At 44.2% G+C, this 26102-nt stretch overlaps 1 protein-coding gene across 14 annotated transcripts in view; it reads right to left on the bottom strand.

Moving 5' to 3' along the window:
- Positions 1 to 26102, bottom strand: part of CADPS (calcium dependent secretion activator) — a 211321-nt gene that overhangs the window by 66651 nt on the left and 118568 nt on the right. For 8 of the 14 annotated variants that reach the window (XM_064667325.1, XM_064667312.1, XM_064667320.1 and 5 more), the window contains exons 12-17: positions 19930 to 20066; positions 14553 to 14740; positions 4385 to 4486; positions 3486 to 3549; positions 2595 to 2718; positions 138 to 206 (exon numbers count right to left, since the gene is read on the bottom strand). In XM_064667325.1, coding sequence (XP_064523395.1) covers positions 138 to 206; positions 2595 to 2718; positions 3486 to 3549; positions 4385 to 4486; positions 14553 to 14740; positions 19930 to 20066 — 684 coding nt within the window. The remainder of the gene's footprint in view (positions 1 to 137; positions 207 to 2594; positions 2719 to 3485; positions 3550 to 4384; positions 4487 to 14552; positions 14741 to 19929; positions 20067 to 26102) is intronic. The other 6 variants (XM_064667317.1, XM_064667319.1, XM_064667323.1 and 3 more) reach the window with 1 other exon arrangement.

Here is a 26102-nt window from a genome sequence, read left to right as displayed (position 1 = left end):
CAGACAGAAGCAACAGACAAGCCAATGCTAAAAGACTTGAAGCAAGGAGAGTGAGTTGGTTTGGATCTGGACTTTCTTGAGGTAATGAGAACAGAGAGAGCGAGGACAGCATGGAGAGGAGGGTGGTAGGTACTCACGAATGGTTAAATCCATCACTTGAGAGGCCAAGCAGAAGACAGGATGCTCATACATTTCTCTCTTTTTCCCTATAAAAGAGGATTTGGGCATGCAAGAGGCTTAGGTCAGAAGTAAAGAGGTTATAGGCTATAGGTCAGAGGAAAACTTCATATCAGGTTAAAAGGAAAGTAGCCATAGAGTATTTTGGGAAACATACAGGATAAAAAGAAGACAAAAAAAAAGAAAAAAAAGGAGGGTTAAAATTTGAGATCTACTGGATTAACCATTCAGCATGCCCATGAGTCACAAGAGAGGCTGTGACCATGACTCTAAAGGTTTGCTCTGAACTGTTTGCAGAATATAATGATCAAAACATCATGAATAGAGGGAAATAGAATTTCATTGGTTTAAGGCTCCAAGATACTAAGGATTTCAGCCTTCAGTATCTAAGGCTTTCACAGGTATTTCTTCATAAGCATAGCCTCAAGCATTGCTGCCACTGATTTGGTTCTTCATCTCTGACAAAAGTCCCTTCAACATGTGGCTATTCAAATGTCAGCTTTCAAAAGCAAGATTTCAAAGCCATGTACGGCGTGCAGGAACGTGTCTCACCAAGAGAAACATGGCATTTGCTCTTCTAAGGAAGCATTAGAACATCTAGTGGACTATGCTCATGAGAGAAAACCTGATGCATGCAGCTGGCGGATGTTGGGTTGTTCGAATTAACAATCCCAGCATGCTTGGAAATTGGTGTTACAACCACTTTTGTAGAAATAGCATCAAAAAGTGGCTGTGGCCAATCACAGATAAAGGAGGAGAAAAGCAGAAGAGAGCAGATAGTGTGGAATGAACTATTTCCCTGAAAAGGCAGCTGGAAAAAAAATAGGTTTGTTGCTTCAAAGTATTCCCAGACCTAAAAGTCACAGTGCAAAAAAGAGGGCAGATAATTAACACAACCAAGAAGAATTGAGGCACAAAAGGAAAAGTACACACTAACTGTTCTACTTTGGAAATGAATGCATTTTTACTTACAGATCATAAAGTTTGTTTTTGCATAGATTTATCTGAAAGAAGAGAGCAAATCTTACCAACGAGTTAGTGATATTTACACAGAGAACCTAAGGGAGCCAGCCCTGGGTAGAAAGCATCCATCAACAGAAAAGCTGCTTTTGATTCTCAGTCCTCCATCCTTGTCAAGTATATTTAAACATTGCATTTTACAGAATACACCAATTAAAATATCCTGTGAAGTTGAGTACTTTGATAAATTGCCTGATAATACAGTGCTTATGAAACCTTTGTTCCTTCTCTATTTTTGTCACTCATTACCAAGTCAAGAGTTGATAAACATCCTTTTAGTGCCCAATTCTTAAGTGTTTCTCACTGGATGCATAACAATGAATTCATTACCACTGGTACACAATTTGCATCATTAGACAGAAAAAAAAAATGGAAAAAGAGAGGACATGTCATGTACAGAACCTGGACAATTTGCCATATAATAACAACCCAATTTTTCATGTAAACAAGAACTAAGAACAAATCAGAGGGAGTTTTAGGGGTTTTTTTTCCTCCTCTCAATATTGTCCTATAGGCATACAACAATAATCTTGGCTGTGGGAAAGCTTCACATCACACATGACAGAAACCCAGAGTGTAGAGCAGAACATACCATTCATCTGGAACACACAGGTTTAAGCAATTGGGAACTTGGAAAAAGTTGGGTGGGAGTTTCAACTTGGGAACAGCAGCCAACAGGGAACCAACATAAACTGAAAACATGTAAAGAACGACTGTATCGCAGAGCTTCAGTAACACATATCCTCCAGCAAACTTTAAAATGTCTTTTTGATGGCTACATGTGTCTCTGGTCACTGGTTATTATTCTCCCATAACTTAAAAGGTCAATAATATCAGCTATGCCAGATTTAGAGTGACAAGAAAGAAATCTGATGCAAGTATGGGATCGCTGATCAATGACTGTTAAGCAAACTGCAAAGACAATGAAACACTCCCAGAAAAAAAGACATTTTAAATTGGCTACAAACAATTACACATACATTTAAACAGTTTTTCAGCTTTTTATTTTTCATTCGTTTCCTGAGCTGTCACAAGCAATTAGCTGCACTATACCTTCAGCTGCAAAGATGACATCCCAAGTATTTCTCAATTTGTTTTTTAAAACCACGACTGTGAGTCTGAATACTACACCACTGGCCAAATGCACTAACGATCACAGAAAAAAAGCTGCAGTTCTTGTTAACTGTTTCCTCTCTCTTTTCCAGAAAAAGAAACGTTTTGCATAGCTTCCATTCTTAACTGCTTCTGAAGCCAACACCACAAAAATTATTCTGAATCACAACAGTTTTATTGACAAGAGAATAAATAGCAAATGAGCTTCTTTTAAATAGCTCCCAGCCACAGTTGCCACCTAGAAACATAAGAAAAATTGTAATTTCTCAAAGAAAGAGCCTTACCTTCAATTTTGGCATACTCTGATAGTCGAGTATAATTGACTAGAGCTGCTTGCTCCAAGCATTTACGGATGACTGTTTTTACCTCCTCTTGAGGGACCGGAGTAACTATGTCTTTCATCAGAACCTTGACACAAGAAAATCTGATTTGTTGTGGCATCGGGCACACGGAACTGCTTTTCTCCAAGCCCAGCACATCCATCCATATCCCTATGCTAGTGCTGTGTGGCTCTCGAGGCATGTGTACAATAGGCAGGACCTGCTAAAAGGTCACCTTGGCCAGCCTAAGACGTGGGACCTACCCCTCCTGTGTTATTCCCCTTCTGTATCTACACCCTATGGCACGCCCTGACATCTGTGCTGATGATTTTTTAGGGCATGACATTAAGATCCATAACAGCTTGCCCAGTGCCAGGTAATATTTTACTCTTCCCAGGCTCTGCTCACTGATTTGGGTTTGGGTCTGAGCTTGGCCATACGGCAGATTAGCAGAGGTGAGAAGGATGTCAGAGCAGCGGGAAGGCTGGAATAGGGATGGGGAGCATGATGGTGAGCAGGTTTCATAGATCCAGGGGGAACAAGTCTGTCTGAAGACGGGAATTTCACTGGGCAGCAGCCAGGCATCGCTGACAAGGATCTGTGGTGTGGCTCCTTTCCAGGGAGATCCTCCACCCTCACATATCAACACAGACACAGGCTGTGCTGCCCTTAGTGGCCAGGCTACACACCTGCCTTCAAGCAGAAGCAGGAGAGACACCTCAATACCCACACTTCAATGTTAACTATTATTAATTGTATGTTCTATGCAAAGCCAACAGCTCCTCAAGCTCTTCTAGATGGAAAGGTACACGAATAAAGGTAATTTGAATGACTCTCTGCTGGTTTTATGCTTACCCTTTCCAGCAGCGACAGAGTGGCTTTCAGTGCACCCTCGGGACGGCCAAACGGAAAGCAGTACCTAGAAAAAACACATCATGTCAATACCAGACCAGGTGCATGTGAACAAGCCTTTCCTGAGCTATAAAGATGCCTTCCTAAATATGCCCAAGAAATTCCCGAGTCCATCTGCCTGGAATGAGCAGTCTTTCTACAGAGTAACTTTCTGAAAGGGTTTGCTGGGGACACTAAGGCAGCAAAACAGAATATAGCTTAGTTGTAAGCTGATAGTTGCAGCAGTTTCTTAAATCTGGGTGTCACCTGGAGAGTTTTTATATCTCCTAGGAAAGAGATAAATAGCATCTTCTTGTAAAAATGGGGGGAAAAAGCTTCTCTGGAAAGGACATTAACTTCCAGCTGGAGACCTGGAGATGCACCAGGCTGTAGGTAACTCACATTGCTGATCTGTGTGTGAACGTGCACAATCTGCCTGACCTGACCGGTGTAGTGGGAGCCATTCATCCCTTTTTGTGGGGGAGCATCCATCCTTCCCATACTGTGACATCCTTGCAGAAAGCCCTGCCTGTCAATACCAGGGAGAAGGGAAAGTAAGTGGGTAATAACTGAGAGGAACGGAGATATAAGAGGATAAGGGATTTTTTTGTTGTTATATTTTAGAAAAAATCCACAGCTTTACCATGCCTATGAGAGCAAGATGGTTTGAGATATCCTTTAAAGGATATATATTTAAAATCACACTCCAGCTATAAACATGCTGCACTGCCCTGTGTAGGTCTGTGTCACTTATGCAAAATTCCTGTATGCATTCAAAACCTGCCTTTTGGCTTTGCTGCTTATGGGAGGGAGCTGGGAGGAAATCAGTCCTCTCACATCCAGCCTGGGCTCTCTGCCTTTACCTGAAATGCGTGATCTGGTTCTCCAGAAGCACACGAAGCCGCTCCTTGATCTCTTCAAAGCGCTCTTTCTCGTCCACGGTCACAGTTCCTATCCCGTCAGGCCTGGAAGAGAAATGTCACAGTGATTTGGGTTCCACCTCAGCACCCTGGTACCTCATCCCCACAGCACACTGCCTTTTCCAAAAGGGACTTCATCAACTGCGAGACTCTGGACAGGGGATGTGCCATGCCAAGACATGAGTGGTTGCAGCAGAACTGCTGCCAAGGTATCAAAAATAAACAAATATCCTCTCTCAGAGTGATAATCTAGATGTGGAAGCCCCCCTTCCCCTTTATTTTCCTTATTAAATAAGTTGGGAAAAGCAGATTTCCCTGAAAATACAGGTATATGTACGGAGTGCAATGCCAGCTATCGCTGCAGGATTGGGCCCACTGCCGGCAAAACAGACTGAATTTCTGCAGAAAAATTCAGCTACTAGTTTAACACAATTCACAGTATAAAAGAATATCAACAACAAGACATATATATAAACAGAATAGAAGATTCTGCACTTCTTCTTAACCGCTGAATCACCCCATTATAGTAATTTCTTGAAGTGAACCATCTTCAATATATTCTGCCGAAATGTGCCCAGAGAGTGACATGCATTTTGCATTGAAAATGCAGTGCCTTTTTGGTAATTTAATTTTAATTTACAAAAACAAGCACATTATACAATTTATCACAGATTTTCTCAGACTATTTGATGCTCCTGTATTTGAGGAGTGCACAGGAGTGTGTAGAGAGACACCCAGGTCCTGCTGCCTTGGGGTGTTTCGCATGTTTCACAGAGCACAGTGTGCAGGCAGTCCCTGCCGAGGCTCTCCTGGGGCTGGATGATGTGGTGGTCCCTGTGCTCTTCCACCCTGTACACCTGCTGATGCCAACCCACCCGAGAGCAGAGAGCAGCAATCCCCTCCTTCTCCCCCACACCCACACGGCAAAATCCGCAGCACAGCAGCATCCCAGGCAAAAGCAAGTGTAATCCATCCATTGCCAGACAGACAATCATCGGCACTGCTTCCCATTGCAGAGAGCAAAGTCTATGGATTTGTGTACTCCTGGACAACTCTGCTGGCACAGGCACTCTTTAGGTAATGTAAGATGTCTTAAAATTGAACAATGTTCTTACTTAAAGGCCTCCTCCAGTGTTCAGCTTAAGCTGCATAAATCCGCAGTACTAGACTGGTTTGGCTTTACAAAAGACTTGGCAAGGGATTACAAAGCTTCTAATGAACCTCCTGTCAGGGGTTAATTGGTTGGCTTTATTTTCCTCTTAAAGAATCAAAGGCCCTAAACTTAAAAAAAAAAAAAAAAAAGCTATAAAAATTTAAAAGCTATAAAATCTGTGCCATCACTTCTCCCTGACCCTGCATTTCGTAAGCTCTTAGTATCATAAATATGAACTCTGATATTCCAACACAGGTGAATAAACCATTAAAACATTTGGGAAGAGGAACTTGCAAACCGTACATGATATTTACTGCAAAATTTTATAGCTAAATATACATTAAATAAAACTTGCAACATGGACACAGAAAAAGACTTGAATACCAGGGCATGTATTTAAAGTTAAACAGCATTTAATCAGAATCTTTGATTATTTGCCAAATTCATTTGTGTATTAAGGAAAAAAATAGGAGAAAAGATTTAGGCTGAAACTTGGATAAAATGTCTCAGCTGGGGAACACATTTCATAAACAATTTTGGAAGTATGGATCTGGTCTCATTAGTACCTAATTAGTACTAGTTATTTTGAAGAAATGAGCAAGCCACAAAAAAACCAAATTAGATTACGAGCAAAAATTAATGTCTTAACATGCTTAATATAATTTATTCCAAAGTTCCATAAAATATTTAATATTCAGACAGAGATGTCCATGCCTTTTGTGATGCTGTGCACCGCACAGCGCCTGGTTTGCTCCCAAGAAGAGAGAGATAATTCAAGGCAGACTACAATAAATGCCGTACATTAAGGGGCAGAGTTGTTTGACTTTTGGCATTCGGTCCTCCCCCTGTACCCACAACAGCTCAGAGTGTCACTGGGTTAATTGTCTCAGCACTGACAAACGAGGGAGGGAAAGCTGCCTGCCCTGGCAGTGATTTGTTGAGGGACTGGAAAATTGTGTTACCCTTTGCTGGGTCAATAACCTCAACTGGTGAGATTTAATGGCCGGATCTGACAGCTCGGGTTGGGTCGCAGCCCTTTCACAGGAGTCTCAGTTTCTCACTGTATTCGAAGCGCTCGCCTCGTAACGACTCGTGGTGGACACCCGGGATGGGCTGACGTGGCAGCATCAGCCGTGCCCCGGCTGGGCACAGTGGTGGCTCTGGAAGCATCACCGACCCACATGAAGATGAGGGGTGGGCTCTGGTGACAAAGCCCCTGGCCAATGCATCTCTTGCTCAAGTCACAACACCCCAAGGGATGGCAAACAAACCACCAAGCCACGTGTAGACCATGGAGGCTTAACCCCTTGTCTTTGCCGTCCTTGGGATCTGTGTGAGCTGGGAGGACACAAACCCAGCGGCTCCAGCCACTGCTCCCTCCATGCAGGGTGTGCTGTGCAGTGTAAACACATGCTGCTCTCGTGTATCATGCAAACTTGAGACAATCTACAGGTCAGCTGTAGCCATTTTTGGAGCAGCGTGGATGTCTGGAAGGGCCTGCCAAGTGAGAGCCATCACCGTGGCAAGGACTCCCTTTCTCACCCAGCTGTGGACTATATTGCATCTGACATGATGAGCATCTCTTGAGTCTACCTTTCAAATTTTCGGCAAACCATTTTCTCACTGTCCTTCACAAAGTTGACATTTTCGGCAGCATGATAGGAAAGATGTCATGTCGGCTGCTTTTCAAGTTGTTGTCACAGTGGTTAGCACCAGTTCTGTCATCTTTGCTTTCCTCACAATCCCCCATCTTGAGCCATGTCACAAATAATAATACTTCTGATGTTTTTGTCAAATTTCAAATACTATAACCCAGCTGCACATCTTCAGATTTACTAGTTATGTTAATCTTTGTTGCTCATCTTCCCAGAAGCTGAAGCATTAGGAACTCACTAATTAGTGACAAATGCAGGATATAGATAGAACTGGAAAAACACTACCCAAAGCCTTGCACTTAATTTATTAGCTCGATAATTTTGAAACCTAATTAAATATTCAAGTCAAATATACTTTGAAAATGTAATCTTTCTGAGGGAACATATTTATTTTCCTTTTTGCAAGAACACAAAGGGAATATAGCTTAGCATTGCTATAATTTAAGATTCGCTTCTGTGCTAGAGACAATTCCAGTACATGGCTGATAGGGCTGGAAAAAAATCCCCAAGAGAAGCTCAAGTCGCACCAGCTCGTTCTGATGCTTACTGGCAATTTTGTTTTCAGCAAAGGTCTCCAGCTCAACTTTGATACTTGCTATTTGGTCTCATGGACAGAAGCACTGACTCCTCCAGCAAACAGCATCTCTGCAGCAAGGACACCTAAAACACAGCTGCAGGAACTCGTGTTCTCGCACACAGTCCACAAACACATCACTACTGCACTGAAGCAGTGATGAGAAGTGAGAGGAGAGCAAAGGGGTGGGAAAAAAAAGTTTTTGATGTACATGGTATATACAAACACATAAGGGGCAAAATGGGTTTGGGTCTATGAATTCAGGTTGACAAACAACATTAATGTCTCCATCTGTGTGGAGACACAATTCCATCCAATTCTCTGTAGCTCCTGCTCATGGATACTTGAGGTGTACGGCAGAAGTTGTGGGCAGAGAGGGAAGCAGAAGGGCAAAAAAGGCAAGAAAAATAACTAACGAGATTTTTAATTATAAGTAAACAAGTTTCAGATCACTCCTTCTGCTGCAGATTCACTGTGTTGGCTCTAAACTAGTAAATTCCCACTGTAAATATTTCATATGAAAAGTTTTAAATGCCACTTTCCTAATCCCTCCATGTTTTTAAGTTTTAAGCCACAAAAACAACAACATCAACAAAGCAGGTGGTGATATTAAAAAAAAAGGGTTGCAATTTAAACAGCAAAAATGATAGTCCTTGTTTAGCTTAGATGGTTTGTGCAAATTCCAGCGTTAATTATAAATTATAATTAGGACCTGTGATCCTAAGGCCACTGCTTTATTCTACAAGTCCCGCCTCCCCCCATGCCCTTTTCTAATTATACCCAGTGCCCCCAGGGCTAGTTATGCTGCTAAAACAAATATATCAAAATGATTTTTTAACAAAGACTAATATATGAAGCAATAGCATGCATTTGTATGCAATTATAAATATACAGTATAGCTCCAGCACGTTCATCTCTTTGACATAAGCCTCTATGAAATACCATGGCGGCTTCTAAATGAAAAGACATATCATCTTTTACACCTTTTATGTTTAACTTGTCTACACTTTTTTTTTACTGGGGAAAATATTGCTTACACGTAGCAAACAGATCTTTGCACGCACTGTGAGCCCTGGCATGCAGAGCCAAGGGAAAAAAAACAATGTCAAAAACTGATGCAAATAATTTGATTTTTTAAGTAACAACTCAAATATAAAACACGTGCTGCCTTCAGCTCCCTTGCTGGTTGCCAGGTGCAGCACATATGAGCTATACAGTAAACATCAATGATTAGTGCCTTGGACGGCATGTGTCAGGATAGGCTTTCTCAGGATCCCTCGCAGGAAGACTTGCCTGCGCAAAGTCCCACCGGTTGCACGGGGCAGAGCTCTGGGGATGTGGGCAGGATCACAGCTGCCTGCCTGCTGCCTCCCACATCTCCCCCAGCAAATTGGACCTGAAAGAGCCCACCTGTCTAGACCCCCAGGAAAAAAGTGTATTCAGCAAACATCAATTTTCCCCGGCTCCCTTTTCCTTCTGGGGATTCACATGGCGCAGGAAATGCCGGTCGGGAGGCCTTTGTTCATCCCAGAGCTCCTGGGTGCGTCCCCAGTGAGATGCTGCCGAGCATGGGAGCCATTTCATCTCCCAACTCCTGCCTTCATTTCGCTCGGGCTCTCCTCCACCACCACAGCACTGAGCCAAGTCACGGCTCATCGCTTCTCATGTGCGATCTGCACCCCTGACGCACCGCGGCTGCACCGGATGGTTTCTGAGCCCTGCCATCCTACACCCATTGTAATGAATCACGTCAGCCGTGGAGCTGGTGATTTGTTGGTGGCTGGCAACCCACTGCCCTTCAGCACAGGCGCCGGATCCCATCCGACAGACAGTCGTAGCGTGTGCTGTGTCACCATGGACTCATCACAGGGCTGGATGGGACATGGAGCTGGCACCCAAAGAAAGGGTACGGCATCACACCCTACCAGATCCAACCTGCCTCCCTGCAGCCAGGGCAGTGCATCTGAATGAGACCTGGAAACTCAACACTAAGTCCTAGGGAAGCACACGAAAGTATCATGATAAAATGTTCACATATTTACTACTGAAGGGACCAAAACAATCCTGGATTTCTTTTGTTTCAACTGGCTGTGTAGAAATCTTGCCTTTATGTGAAACAGCCAGATATGCAATTAGAATACAATGGAAAAAATTAGAGGTATGTCATGCAGTTTTCAATTCCTCAAGGTTTATGACACTCGCATTATTTCTGCTGTAAAAACACTAATGAAATGTTACCATTAGCTAATGAAAGAGCAACTTCTTGAAAACAAGCTCGAGGCCATAAAATACAGTTTACAGAAGAAAGGGAAGTCACTAATATACCAAATCAATTAACAGAGCTGCTTGGACCTTGGGTAAATCGTCATTGAACTTGCAACTTGCAGAAAATTATGGTGTTCAGTTGTTACTAGACTGGAGAGGATTCAGTCCAGCACCCTGATTTTGATAAGCTCCATGTCTGCTAATACTAAGCATGCACACGATCAGTATTTTAAGTCTTATTTTTAAAAGTTTGGGATTAACAAGCACAAAAAGAGTCTTTTACGGTGCCAACTTTAAAGTTGAAAAACAATATTATTATATTTCTAAATCAAAAGAATGCACAAGAGAAACAAGGCCACTCCTGAAACCGACTGCAAGGGGCAGGAACCACTGCTCAAGGTTTAGGCACTAGCTTTTGACCTGGAAAAGCTGAGCTCAACTTTCTGCTCTGCAATGGCTCTCCCATGTACAGACAGGGAAGCAGCAAAGCTCCTCTGACACATCCCTTCTCTGTGTGTCAAACAATGCTGGCAGTAGTCATAGCTCTCCGACATGAGGACAGTGAAAACATGGACAGAGAAGGCAGGGAAAGAGCTCAGTGGCCATGTAAAACCTTCCACAATTTTACCCCAAATCACAATGTCTTCTCAAAACCATTCTTGCTCTTGCCTTTGCTAGTTTTTAAGAACTACTGATAAAGGAAAGCAACAACCTCAGTATTACAGTGGTGATACCAAATGCAGAGACATCAACAAAGACACAATGTATGTTGTCGGGTGACTGGATAACACTGTGTCTTTCTCACCTGTCACCTAAGTAAATGTATCAGAAATCACATCATCTTTCATAATGGTAGGACTTTACAAAAGGCATCCAGTGATACCCAGTGGACAAGACTCTGTTAACAACTCACTAGTGACCACAACAGTTAAAAAGCATCGAGTTCCTCAGTCTTAGTGAAGAGCAAGTACCTGGGGAACAGCAAACCATGTGGATATTTCTCTTGTTGATCCCTGCCTTCCTGACAACCTGACCTCACATAGTCAGGTGTCTGCAAGAGGTGAAACTTAGGACAAGTAATTTACATTTAACCCGATTTTTACTTGGAAAAAAGATGAAATTAAAACAAAAAATTAAGGGGACTGTCACGCAAACAGCAGTGATTTACAGCCTTGGTACAGAGAGATCATGTCAGGGCTCTGAATAAGCAACATGAGCCCAAAGGAGGGGGAGACCAAACTCTGACATATAAAGCAACAGGGCTACAAAATGTCCCCAAAGTCCCGTTTTGACCATTTCACCTGCTGCGGCCGCAGGGTCAGCTCCAAGCTGGAGGTGCTTTTCCACCAGCAGCCGTCCTGCCCCTGTCCCGGCTGTGGTGCAGCGGCCGTGCTGCCGAGGCGGGGGCCGGACGGGCGAGGAGGCATCGTGCCCACGCTGACGCCTGTCATCCTGTCAGCCTTGACCTCCAGGCTGTCCTCAGCGCCCGCACCGCAGCCCGCCTGCACTTCCCCGCTGACTGCGAGCGACTGTTGTCTCACTGCCTGACCTTATGCAAACACGATACAAACAGACAGCCCACCTCAGCTCCATCACTGTCTGCTGCTAATACAGGAGATTGATAGCCACATGAAATTATCTCCCTTCTCGACCTTCATTACTGGGTGGCATATTCTGACTGACAGCCAACCTCGTCCTGGGGAAAGCTAAACCACCCGTTCGGGGTTTTTACTGTCTAAAAGTGAAGGAACTTTTTTTTTGTAAAGAAAATCAACACTTTTTCCGTTTCGACAGAAAAAGAAGCCTCTGTTAAACAGAAGAATGTCTCGCAACTGAATCTTTCCCAGACAACTGTGCATCCCAACAACAATGCAATGCATGGCCGCTCCAAGATGTTCTGCTGAATGCCGTGCTGGGTCTTGGGGCAGGTGTGCCACCTTGACAAATTTTACATGGAAAGTTTTCATCTCTGCCATGAGCTATAGGTTTCCTGGGGAGAGCAGGGCCAGCCATAAGGCTACAAGCAATGTATGGACACAGTAGGTGGGAGGAAGGGACGTAGCTGAAGCGAACGCAGCTTTACACACGTCGCAACTGCCAGGAAGGACTGCACGGGTAAATACCGGCTTTCGATCGCTCTCTGCCAGCCAGCTCGCAAACGCACCACGCGTGTGGCCTCAACAGCTCTCTGAAAAGAAATCGTGACTCTTCCGCTCAGATATTCGCATTTCTTATAGTAGACACAAAAGATACGGAGTCATGTGTTCTCTCAGACCCCCTGTGGTCCCTTTCTGTGACCTTCTGATAGCAAAAGCCAGACGCTGCACCCCGCGGTCTCTGCACCAAACTGCTGGGTGCTACCCAGAGCCTGCCCTTGGTGGCAACGCGCAATGCCACAGCCTTGCAGTTCCCACACAGAGCCTCCTGAAATCCCCAGGCAACAGAGAGACAGCAGTGACCAAGAAGGAATATGAACCTTCAACCTTCTGATGTGAAGTCAAGCATCAGCTAAAGACAGCTAAGTCATAGCAAGACACCTCACTTCTTTCTTGGAATATTTTAAATGGAATGTGACTATTTCAGTGACTGGAATAGCCTGTCCATGGCTGAGCTTCCCCTCTGTCCGTGCCCAGCAGCTCCCAGCACAGTGCAGCAGCCACACACAGCCCTGGACAGCTTTACAGCACGAGACTGGGTCTACATACCACATGAGTTTTAAAGCATGACGTTTCCTGAGCCCACAACTCTCCAGCCCCATGGGGAGGGAATGGCAGGTTGTCACCTTGGCCAGTACCGTCAGATACCTCCCGCCACCAACCCTGATGAAAAGGAGGCTTCAGTTCTGGCTGTGCTGGACCCTGTGCAAAGGTACATGGGGGACCTGTGACTGGCATCTGACCTTCTCTCTGTTATGGGCTAAATGGGCTTTGAGCCAGGTCCTGTTCCCACACCAGCTGAGATGACAAAGGGCAATGGGGCAGCCAGTTTCGCTGCCTGGTCCCATCCCCTACATGTCATGTGAGCTATCTCACATGTTTACACATGCCTAAAAAGTTCAAGGTCCTGACCCCCTATGGGACTTGGGTACCCAAACTCCATCCAGCTCCCAGGAGAGTGTATGACCCAAATGCCAGAGCCACAGTGGGCCTCCCTGAGCTGTGGGGATGCAAACTGCCCAGTGTGCTCAGTGACCAAGGAGTCCCCAGTGCCCTCTGCAACACACTCCTGTGCACTGCATGCTTTTGCTTACCTTTTTGGCTCTGGATTCGGCTGGGATTTGGGCTCTTTCTTTTTTTTGGACTCCTTTTTGGAATCCTTTTTTGTCTCCGTCTCAGCAGCAGGGGCCTGAGATGCTTTGCCCCCCTCACCGTCTGCACTTGGCTGTGACCCACCAAGTAATTCTGCCATGAGTTCTCTTGGGGGAGTGATTGAAATGTGGGGGGCAAGACCAGCAGCAAAAGTGAAAGAAACAAGAACAAAGCATGAAAAAACTCAAAATAAAACAAAAGGAAATTAAGCTGAAAGGAAACAACTGAAATCATATCACAATTGGCAAAGAAAGAACGGATGAGCAAAGGAAAGTCAGAACTAAAAAAGAAACTAAGGAATCAAAAACTTGGTTTCCATGACAAGATGCATGAAAGTAACTGCAAAAGCAAGTGGCAGCCTTGCAATGTGAAACCTGGGCAGTGCATGTTGTAATTCGGGGTGGTATTTACCAGAGCATTTATGAAAACACCTAATTATTTTATACCAGCAGCATATGCAGGATACACAGTGATATCTCAAAGTATATAATACAACTTAACAGAAAAAAAAGCAGAAAAAGAAGTTGCAATAGATACTACAGCTGTCAGCAAAATAAACAGAGGGAAAAAGCACAGCTCCAGTTCCTCCCATCAAACGTTTTCCACATTTGAGAGAAAGGAACTGGCTTCTTCTGAAACTGAAACTGCTTTGAAACAGTGCAAGATAAAATTTTCAGTTATGTCTAAGCAATTTCTGCACTGATGTCATGTGGACTTTAAATGAGACATGGGTGCCCAAGGGCTTAAAGCCCTTTTGAACACTGAAGTTTGATAGTGCTGAAAATTTCACTGCTGCAATTTGTCAGATCCTCTCTCACAACAATTAAATCAGCACAGTGTATCATTTACTTGTATTTATTCAACCTGCAACAGTCACATGCACTTCAACTTTATCTTGTCCAGAATTGCATCTAGCAGGTGCCTGGGCAAGAAAGTTAAAACCCTTCATTTCTGGATCCTCTGTGTGCATTTTTACTGCTTACATTAAACAAGCAACGAAACAAACAAACAAACCGACTATGCCACTAGAAGTGCTGCTGCCAAACATCCACTGTGAAAACAAATTGGGGACTGTTGTGCATTATCCAAGGAAACCTATATTTGACAAAGTCATCCCTTGCTGGCAGGATGCTGCTAGCTAAGAAGAATTCCTTACCTGTTGCCATGAACATGTGATGCACAAAAGGCAAAGCTGTAGTGAAGTAAGGTGGGGTCAATCATAGCTCCGTTTTCTGCGCGCTCTAGCAAATCTCTGAGGTAGCAGAGATGTCTGTGACAGCCTCTCACTCCATTACGTGCACAATACTCATCTAGCACAAAGACCTGGCCAGGACTAAACCAGCCCTGTTTAGAAATAAAGAGACTTGATTTTAAATATAAGTTATTAAATACAAAGGCTATCAGATTTGGAGGTGTAGTGGTCAACTGTTCTAATAAAAGGAATACAAACCTAAGGCTATGTTAAGGAAAAAGGAGAGAGGTCACTCAAACAATACAGTCTGAACATCATCACTCAAACACAGCATATACTCAGTGCAACTGTTAACAAAAACATATTATGCTACCATTAAAGGGAAATGTCACTTAAATGTTGAAAAGTTAGGCCAGTTCATGACAGTGCCTAGCAAAAAGAAGAGGAAAAAAAAAAAGACACCTTTAAGAGATGACAAAGGTTTGGTTATTTAAACAGTGTGAAACAGTTTTGGGGATGGGATTGTACACTGGGCCAGAAGCAAGAAGACTGATGGGGGGAAGAGTATGGAGGATTACACTGAACAATGACTCTTGCATCTGGCAGGTAGGAACGTCCTGCAGACAGAGAAAGGCAGCTCTGCAGTATCAGAAAGGGATGTTTCCCGTGATCCTTATTTTGTGCCACTGGCGACATGCTCTGACATTGCCCACCTCCTCGGCACTGAAGCAAGGGGAGCTCTGCTCAAGAGCAGGGTTTCTTTACACATCCAGAAACCTCAGACTATTTCTGTCTGTCAGTCCTGAGGGCCTGCTGACATACGGCTTGCAGTGCAGTGCAGTGTCCGGACTCCCAAGGAGGACGCCCTTCCCTGCGAGGGGATGGCTCCAGTGAACATCCTGGGACAGCCGAAGTGGAACGTGCCTCTGCCTTTGGGAACGGCGCTAATGAGAACAAGAATAATCTCGTAGATTGCTTTTCAAAATGCTGCAAAACCGTCAATATTTACATGGAAATTTGGGTGCTAAACAATTGCTAAGACGCAGCTCTGGAATGCATCAAGCTGCAAAATCTTTCATCGTTTAATTGAAAAGTTCCTGCAGCGGGCGGGAGAGTAGTTGAGGCAGAGCACTGCCCCTATAGGCAACTTCTTTGCCACCCCATCTGTTACCCCAAATGCTACATCTTAGAAACAACACTGCTGTGAAAGATTAAAATATATTTTCTACCACTCAGATGACACCAAATCTTTTCTAGATGCCAAAATAGCTGCTTTGAAAAGAGTTGAAGAAATATCAATTAAGAGCTCAAAGACATAGAGAAGGATTTGCTCATCCTTATTGGGCCAACTCCAAAACAGATTGAGAAAAGAATTAAAATAATGAGGGGAAAATGATAGATATAGGGAGTAGTTACAGTGCTGGGATCACTGGAAGTGCACATTTCAAAATGAAGACACAGAACAATGCAGATGGGACAGCCCTCTGAAAGGCTATTTTTTGGGAGGGGTATATTTGCCTTCACCAGTCTTAATGGCATTTTGTCTGCTTTTTGGTTGGTGGCATTATGCTTGATTCTGGAGTTCTTTATGTTGCCTGTTTGTTAAATCCTTGGATGATCTCTTCACCTTGTCTCTCTTCACGAAAGTCTTTGGCTATCAGGCACGGTAAAAATATAGAAATGTCGTGACTGCTCTGCAATAGAAAGATGTCTGTGTTTGGTTATGGGGATAGAAGTGCAGCTGAAACTGTTATATTCACCTAATGCATACAAAGGACTCATTTCTCCCTACAGGGTAAAATCTTGGCTCTACTGACACTGATGGGAAGGCTGGCACTGATTTCACTGGAGTCAAGTATTAAGCCCAGAGTTTAAAGTGAAGGAAGCAGAGGCTGGATCCAGTGATCCAGAGCAACCCACACTGCTCCCCTGAACTGGATGCTGGTCCTCAGGAAGAGACAAGGGACAGGGGCAAACACTCAGGGTTGCTGCCATGGTGCAAGGAGGGGAAGTGTGAGCGAAAGCTCAGAGGTTCAGTGGTGAGCCTCACACCTCATTAGACCGCAGGCAGCAGAATGTGGGTGGAGAAACCCAGAGCCCAACAGAACACCAAGCAGTCTTCATTTGCAGGAAGAGGTAGGAAATAAAACACCTGCTGCTGAATGGGGCTCCGAGGGAGCAGTAAATGCTGCTCACCACAGCCCCAGAAAAACTCCTAAGGTTTGATGAAAGGTGGTGTTCAGACAGATCTCCCAAATCTTCAGGCAGATCCTGGCTCTTGATGAAGATTTGCCTGGCCCAACCAGCTGACACCCAGCCAGCCTGGCAAACGCAGCTGACAGTGATGACACATGGGGTGTCTGTCCCCAGTGCAGAGAGGTATAGCGCAACGTGGCCTCACAGATGTCTCCAATGGAATTAGGAAACCTGGAGGGGACAATGGAGAAAGGGCACAGAGCATAGGGAGCTCCACTGACTGTTTTCAACAAGCTGAACTGCTCCAATACAGGAAAATGTGTCTAAGGCACCAGCAGGGAGTGCCGTGGGAGCTTTGGAGCTGGGAAAAGCAAGGATTGGTCAGGGCTGGTGAAACATGGACCAGCTTTCTAAAGGCAAATGCAAATTTTGAGAAAAACAGAATTTTTGAGGGAAAATTTTCACATTTCATTAGCTAAATTTTGCCTTTTACCACAGGAAGTCCAAGAGAATTTAATCTTGGTGGCCTCCTTCATGGACCTCTTAATCTGACTCCTTCACATATCTTGGCTAGGCTGGGCACTCTGAAGACTTTCCATCAGTACATGCTGTGCCATATAATGGGAATTCCATGAATGCTGACACATCATGGTCAGTACAGCTCCAGCACGGACCCAGCTGTATGAGCTGGATGCTGGTAGTGGGTTGGGAAGTCTTGGGAAGAGCTGAAGGGCAGTCTCAGAAACAGCATACATGTCCAAGTGAAAGGAGTGAAGACCCACACATGTGTGGGGTCCGTACCACGCTGGAACAGCTGAATGCTCATCCCAATAGTCCAGGAAGAGCCCTGAGCGTGACTCTGCTACCAGTTTGTGGATGACAGGCAGGAGCCCTCAGCAAGCTCTGCAGAAAGCGCTCTTCCCCTTTCCCAGCACTGAGCTCTCTGCCAGTAAACATCACTTCTGCTGTGGCTGAGTCAGCCAGGCTGTTTGTTTTCCTAGGGATGCCTGGCTCAGCCCATGAGTGGGCTCACAATTGCGTTGTTTAACCTGGTTCCACAGAAAGGAAGTGATGCTGAGTTATCCTCTGTGTCTGGGTAAGTCTTCCCTGGCACCTCCAGGTCCACGTTTGAAAACAAGAAGAGGTGTGATGAGGCAAAACTCCGTGGGACCTTGCGTGGAATGTCCTGTAGGGAGAATAAGAACTGCCCAGCAGCACACAGAGTGGACAGAGCAGGCTTACCACGGGCTCACAGCTCCTCCAGCCAAGTCAACGCAGTGCTATCACCAACATCCCAATGGCACAGTAAGAACACTGGGAGCTCTTTGCAGTTAAACTCAAATTTTGAGGTCAGTCTGTTTTTTTTTACACCATAATCAGGACAAAACCACGGTAAAGCAAGTAAAGAAGCATGTGAAATCCAAGCGTAGGTGAACACGGGCCATTATTCTCTTCCTTACAACACTGCAATGGGTGATTTGAAAGAAGATCAAGTTAATTGGTTAATTGGTGATGCTCCGCTCCCAAGAGGCATGACTTGGTGCTGAGGGGAGCTCCACTGCTCCAGCAGCTTCTATCAAAGGTCTAAACATCTCCATAACGAGCAGAAGTGCGGTTGGTGGGTTTCTTGAAGAAAAACAGTGTTAATTGTTTTCAGTGATGGCCTCGCACCTCTCCACGGGTTTAATTCAACAGCCACAGCTCTCTCACCAGGCCCGAGATTGCACAGAGACAAACCAGCAGCAAGCCAACCTCTCAGACATGCATGGATGGGGATGGTCTTCCTAGGGTCAGCCATGCGTGGGGAGCAGAAGCTGCATGCCAATGTCACTGCCTGCCAGAGCAAAGACCTCGATGGAACCGGTGAGGAACCTGCTGCAGGTCTGACAATGCTCCCACCAAGCCTACTTGTACCACTTGGGTATCTGCGGGTAAAGTGCAGCCTTCTCCCACCCCATCCTTACCTCAGGGGACGTCCACAACAGTTCCTCCTAGCCCTTCCTCTCCTCAGGGAAGTGACAACTCACTACCACTAATGGCATTTACTGATTCTGAGCCTCTCAGAGGAGATTGGTCCTCGCGTGCGGTGCAAGGTGTGGGGTAGTGAGAGAAGCACCATGGGGGGGGTGGGGCGTGGAGGACAGGATTTGAGACCAACAGCCTCATTGCCAGCTGCTCAGCTGTGCTCCCAGGTTGCTCTTGTAACAGCAAGACACTTGAGAGTCCCAGCTCCAAGACTGCACAGCTGGTAAAGATGAAGGCTCTTGGCACGGGGTGGTCCTTCTGGTGAAGGAGCCCACCATGACACCCCAGAATGGAGGGTTCTGTGCAACTCTAGGAGGGCAGCAGGTCAGGATCTGTCCCATGCCATGTTCAGGACAGGTTCTCCATTTCAGACCCCCCTAGAAAGGATTCATCCTATTGTTTTCTCAAAATTAAGAGCCTTTTCATCCTCCTCACTGAAATTCCTAAAAATTAATTGCTCAAGTTGTGTTGTTATCAGTTATTTGTAATTTAAACCCTTACAGTCCCCAAGAGCCCCCAGGCACTGCACTCCAGCCAAAGGCTACAAGCTGTCCTGGAGCATCTCCTGCCACTGTCCTACAGTGGGCTGAGAGCTGCAACTGCTGCTCATGGGAGTGCTCAGGATGGGCATGCGACTAAGGGAGCGTGGACAGACTGCAGCATCACTGCAGTTATCCACATAGTACCATCTGTTACCTGCTTGGGATCCCTGCTCATAAAGAGACATAAAGGTGGGCCACAGTTATTCCTGGTGGGACTCCACTGACATGGGAGGTGGTATCATCTCTCCCCTGTTCTTTCATCCAGAAGACTCTGGAAGGCAGTGCAGGAGGCTGCAAAACACTGCTCTCTACTTCACATCCCCACACTGGAGTTCGTCTTTGCAGGAAGAAACATTTTAAGCATTGCAAACAGAAACGATAAAGACAGTGCAACTGGAGAAGAACAGCAGTCAATTCACTGCAGGCAGCCTCTCAAAAGAAAATACCTCTGGGCCAAATTCAAACCTGGTGTAAACAGAAGTCAATCTTCCAGCAACAGGGGGATTAGCCCCCACTCACACTAGCTTTGACTTTGCTGCTTGATGTTTATATCACTAGAGACCAAAGAATATACTTGCCAGACAAGAATAGGAATCATTAAGTCTGTGGTCCAAAGTGAGGCGCTGAACCATCTCAAAGAGTGAAGCGTGGTCAAAGTTACAGGGATTGGAAGAGATAAATTCATCCATGCCATGCTTTTGAGCTCTATCTGCATCTGTTCATTTATACATATAGAGAAAGACACCATTTAGAGAGATATAAGACATTTTAGTTGACAAATACAACAGAGAAAAATATACAGTATGAAGCATGAAAGCTAAATATCTCCTCTTCCCTTCATTGCCATTAAGTTTTCTCTTTGCAGGCTACATAGTACACTTCACCTCCCATTGTCAACTTGCATCAGTTATGGACTATATTATTGCATTTAGGCAAAAGATTTTAGAATTAACATCTTGTCAACTGCTCATTATAGTGCATTTATTCTGTACTTAAAACCAGAACACAAACCCAAGAATTCACTCTGTATCTTACAATAGGCTATGAGTTAACAGAATTTTGGCTCACATAAGTAAATTAGCTCCTATTTAGATAGCTGTGGTTAATTGTAATAGATTCTGCCATTCTAATGAAGTTACAGCTGTAGCATTTTTCTCTACATTTGCTATGTTTTCTAGGTATCAGACCAGTTACGTTGTTCTTTATCCAAATGCCAATGTTTGTCTTCCCCACGGCAATTTTTTTTCCTAATGGCAACTTTAAATGCTACCTCACTGAAATAAAAAGATGCTCTTTTAAGCATTGCTAAGAAGTTAAATTGATATGTAGTTTGTTGTCACAGAGGCAGTAACCCGACAGGGCGCCGGAGCTGCCAGTCATCCCGACGGAGAGACTGAATTTCCTCTGCCTGGATTACGAGCTGCCATTTTTGGGTGAATTAACAGCCTCAACGTATTCACACTTCTCTGCTTTGGGTGACGTTTACGGGCACTAACTCCTAGGGGCTAATTAATTAATCTCAACATGGTTAACTAAAAATACACCGAATTCAGCAGTCGAAATGAAGCCGCCAAACCGGCCTGGGTGCGGCCAGCCGGGACCCTGCTGGGAGCAGGTTTTGTTCTTCCAGCGGCTGGGGAATTAAAGGACACCTTTCACTCGGTTTTGTCTGTGCTCAGCTTCCTACTATATGGGTTCTTGCCAAATCCTTGACAAAGAAAATAGGATTTAAATCCTTCCCCTGTTTATAGCCTCCTACGGGAACTGGGTGGCCTTGAAACAATGTGGCTGAAAGGACACAAAAATGCAGTTTTCCGCAATAGGAGTTTATGGTAACTCTATTTGTTTTAAAACAAAATCCCTCTTTACCAGAAAAAAACCCACAAAAATCCTTAATTAAAAAAAATTCAAGTAAATCAGAAGAGCTTTAAATGAGAGTGCGAATGTTCTTTTATATATGTTTTACTATTCAATATTTAGCTGTGAAGGATGGCATGTCTTTCTAAATACCTCGCTCATGTCAGTGCTCTCAATGATCATTACTGATCACTGGAAGCAATCTTTACATTTTCTGTATAGTCTGTCATTATCTATATACAAACTATATAAATAACATCACCCACTGGAAAGAAATCAGACAAATTAAAACATGTAACATTTCAATTAGCTGCTAGGAATACTTAATTCAGCTGTAGCTGGCAATTTTCCTCACTAAAACCCTGCTGAATAAACACTGACGTTTTTCCTACAGCTGGTTAATTTTTGAGGGTCTGCTCCCCTGTTTCACTCTATGTGCTGGGCCCTGCTGCCCCCCATGTCACCTCCCTCCCTGGTCCCAAAATTCCCCCCTCTGTCTCCGCCAGCAGCTCTGTGCATTCAGCACAGGGACAGAAGAAGCTCCTGATGGTGCCGAGTGAGGTGGCAGCACAAGGGCTGGCTCGGGGGACAGGGACAACTTCCCTGAGGAGCGCATCACCTCCAGGGCACCTGTCCAGCACCCTTGGGTATGGGATGTGAAGCCCACCCAGCCCTGGGGCTTGTGGCATGGGTTGGCTCCTGTCTGTTTTGACAGCTTTCTGCCCTCTCCTCTCTGTCCCTTCCGGTCAAGATGGATTTGATTGCATTCAGTCCCAAAGAGTTCGGCTGTGCTGTTTTCGATTCCATCCCTAGTGCCCGCAAAATGTTTTAACAGCTATTATCAGACTATTTTTAATGGCTTGCTGCTCTGCCCGGCTCCTTGGAGTTGACTGCAAGCTGACAAATTGGCTGGAGGCCTTCATTTGCCAGTTTTGCTCAGAGATTTTATTACTTTTCAATTAGAAGCCCTGATACACTGTCAATCCTCCTGCTCAGCCAACGAGGCTCCGAGAGCCGAGTAAATCAGCTGGAAATTTGAAGAGTCCTCTAGCCCTTTAGCTGGTGAACTTTTTTGAGCATATGTGCTAGAAAGCATGTTTGAAATGAATATTTTTTACTCCAGACTAATAAGCTTTTCCCCACGTTACGTTCTCTGATCAAGGTGGGCACAGAGCAGACCTTTGGTTGGTGGGAACTGACCGAAGCACCGCTGGCTTCCACTGAGGGTCTGGCTGGGCTTTTTACAATCTCCCTGCCCAAGGCAGGGGCACAGACAGTTCCCTGCCAAGTGTGAGAACAGACACAGTGATTAAATGTCCTTCACAACTGTCCATAATCAGGGACAATTTTACTTTCATTAATCACTTTGAAGCCACACCTTACTGAGCATCCCGTTGGGTGCCTGCTCGAAAGCCCATTTCCCCCAAAGCTCTCCACCTCGGAACAACCACATGAAAAGAGAGACATCAGACATGGCACTGCGTGAGCTCAAGTGACCAGAAAAGCATGATCCACATGACTTATGCTCAGTCAGTGGTTTAAAATGTGGATTTCTGCCATGGGAAGGAAGATGAGCAGCTGCAGCTCTTCCTGCAAAGCCCAGCGCCGCAGCTCTTGCACGGCCAAACCATTTTGCATCAGCAGAGATGCAGGGCTGGGTGGGTGCATGTTGCCCACCCAGGGGATACAGCTGGTGTGATGTGAACTAGAGATGCCTGTGAAGAATGGTAATACAAATGTGTATTTCTTTCAAATGGAATATCAACTCTGGGCCAGATGCTGCTCTGGGCCAAAATTCTTAAAAATAACTAGGAGCAGGTTAAAGAGGTCAATCCTACACTAAATTCATCTTCCCTTAATTATTCTAAATAAGCACCCCTTACAGAAACCTTACAGTTTCTTTTTGAATTTTGATTTTTCCAATGGACTCAGTTTTAAAAATGAAATTCAGGAATCGAATTTTCCCAAAACATTAAACTTCCTAGGCAATACACAAAGAAAAAAAGAACAGATCTAAATATATTATTACCCCACTTCAGACACATATCTGCAATTTAAAATAATGCCAACATCTGCATTTGAAATAAGTTTACGTCTAATTTACCTTCTTTCAAAATGGCCTGTACAGTTTGCATGTGATCTTAAACAAAGTACAAAACGAGAATGGCTAATATTCACACCCAAACTGTACAGCCAATTTGTAAGTACTTTAAATTAATTGTTTCAGTCAAATACGGCTGCTTTTTTGACCCTGCTCTGTTATTCTAGCTAAAAAGGAAGGAGAAACCAAAGAAAGAAAGTTATATGATGCTCCAGTAATTTGCAATCCCTTCCCAAGGTGCCGTGCCAAGCTCGCTAGTGCTTCTTTGTTCAGGGCTCCAGCCGAAATGCTGCTGCAGGCCCACAAAAGTTATCTTACATATTTAGACAAGCTCCACACAACTGCAGCTGAAAGGTGTTTGATGGTGGTCTCGGGAGGGAGGCTGCCAGAGGAGGGACATGGGCAGCACAGGCTCCACGAACCTTTCTTCTGGAAAACTGCAGACTTTGGCCTTTTGTATCACACTTGGTCTCTACATTACTGCCTTCTTTTAATACTGCCAGGTTTATTTTGTTCGTTTTTATCCAGTTTGCATTTTACGCTGACTTCATTAACTAACCCCCTGTCACACAACCCCTTCCTACAAGTGTTTGAAATCAGTCTTAAAAATCTACCAGTGTCAGGAACACAAAGAATTCAACAACAACAAGAATAATGAAAACCAAAGGACTGTCCCACTGTTTGGTTCTCCGAGGGCTGTATTTCTCTATATCTAACTGTTATTTAAAAAGGAAGAGACAAAATGGTCAAATCTTTCATTCTTTTTTTAAAATGTATTTCCCTGCCCTCTGCATTTCTTTTACTCCAGCAATAATTTTGGCAGATTTTGCTTTGAGAGCTGTGAAGTTAATAGTGGGGGACAAGCTCCATAAAAGAATTCTTGTTATAAAAGGCTTTAGGTAGCCATTTTATTGTAAGAATTTCTTACTCCAGATTTATTTCTTTTCGATAATGAGTGACTTTGTTTTAGTATCAAAGGCAACTGAACATCCAGTAAATTTTACAATGCTTTTGCTTATAAAAATAACCAATAAAATTCCAACAAACAAACAAAAAATCAAACAACTGTAAATTAAAAGGTGACTTTGTATCTTACTCATCTGGAAAATGTGTGCTTGTCATATCTGCTTGACATTACAAGAATGAAGATGTGGTTTGGACAGTAACAAACAATGACACTAGTCAACCTCATCAGGAGACATGAAATAAAGGAATGACAATGATTGATGGCAGCTATTCATTTACAGATATTTCTAGAAAACTCCTCACTGGCCTGGCTGGGCAAAGCAGGAGAAGTTTTCCAGGCTGCGCGGTGCCGGAATGCACCGCGGTGGTGGGTGACTGTGTGCCCACCGCGACCCACCGCCCACTCCCAGGGGCAGCGGGGTCCCCTCGTGTTCTCACCACTATATGAGAGCTCACGGACACACCTGGACTGTGACTCGCTACAGAAACACCCAGGGAAGTGCCAGAGAGCCTCATTTTGTCCGGCTGTGTGGAGCAAGAGGCTTCACCAGCAAACACCAGTGTTCTGGGGGGGAGAAACTAAACCCCTGCACCAGGAAACTGCCAGGTGGATTGTGAGTGAGCTGCTGGCAGTGCTGGCTGGTGACTTAGCAAGTCCCCTCCTCGCCACGCACTGCGACATTGCCACCTCTGAGAAGTGATATGTGTGTGTGTGTGTGTGCACAGGGCTCTGCAAACCTCCTCCCCAAACCTCCTCCCTGCGCGGAGCTGCGGCCGCTGCAGCAACCTCAACTCGCCTCTCAGCTGCAGAGCAAAGAGCTCTTTCTTTTCCCTTTCATATTATTCCATGTTAGAAGATAGTTTTAAATTTAATTGCCTGTTTATTTCTGTGGTTTATGGCTTTTTCCCCTGCTGTAAACAAATTCTTTTCTGCTTCAGTTACAATTTTAATAAATTATTATGAATGTTCCTGTAAATCACCAGACACACCAGGCACTGAACTGCAATCTAAGTTATCTAATGCTTGGTCATTAAATGAATAAGAATTTGTAGTATGAACTTACATAATTCCTTGTGTTGCAAGTCAAAAACACAGTTTTAGAACAACTATTTAGAGTACAAAACATTGTTTCACAGCATTTTTATAACTATTTAAAAATATTTTGAATTGGATGACTGCAGAAACCTGTGAATTTGTATTTCATAAGTTAGAGTCCCAGGCTTCTTAAAGCACGTAGAAGTGATTTACAGGCTAGTTTTAAATTCATGCAAATTACGTGAGAACTGAATTAACATTTTAATTCTGCATTCCTGCAATGAAGCATCTGCAAGTTGACAATACAGAAGACACAGCAGCGTTCTTATGATATCTCTAACTATCTAAAAAAAAAAAAAAAGCAATTAAAGCACAAAACTAATAATCTAATAGGATAGCAATGCATAGTAGTGCAAATACATGTAATGTTGCCAAAATCAAGTTCATTCATTCATTCACTCTTTCTTTCTTTCTTTCAAAGTGGCAAAAATCTGTATTTCATTCAAATTAAACTTTTGTGCATTTTTTTGAGGTAAAGTCTGACAAGAATCCTCTTTGGAAATCCAAACATTTAGAAAATAAAATAAAGAAAGAAAAAAGAAAGTGTCTGCTGAGAAGGAATTCTGCCTGCTATACCCAGGGGGATATTTGTACACACACGCACATACTCACACATAGGAAAAAAGAAGAAAGAAGAAACAAAAGGAGCAAGAAGGAAAAAAGGAGTCTTGTTTGATGGCCAGGAGGGATGACACCGCCTGTTCCTTCTCATAATTGCATTCAGATACTCC

Source organism: Pseudopipra pipra, chromosome 11, assembly GCF_036250125.1.
Source record: "Pseudopipra pipra isolate bDixPip1 chromosome 11, bDixPip1.hap1, whole genome shotgun sequence".
Classification (NCBI taxonomy): domain Eukaryota; kingdom Metazoa; phylum Chordata; class Aves; order Passeriformes; family Pipridae; genus Pseudopipra; species Pseudopipra pipra.
This window is presented reverse-complemented; position numbering and strand designations above follow the sequence as displayed.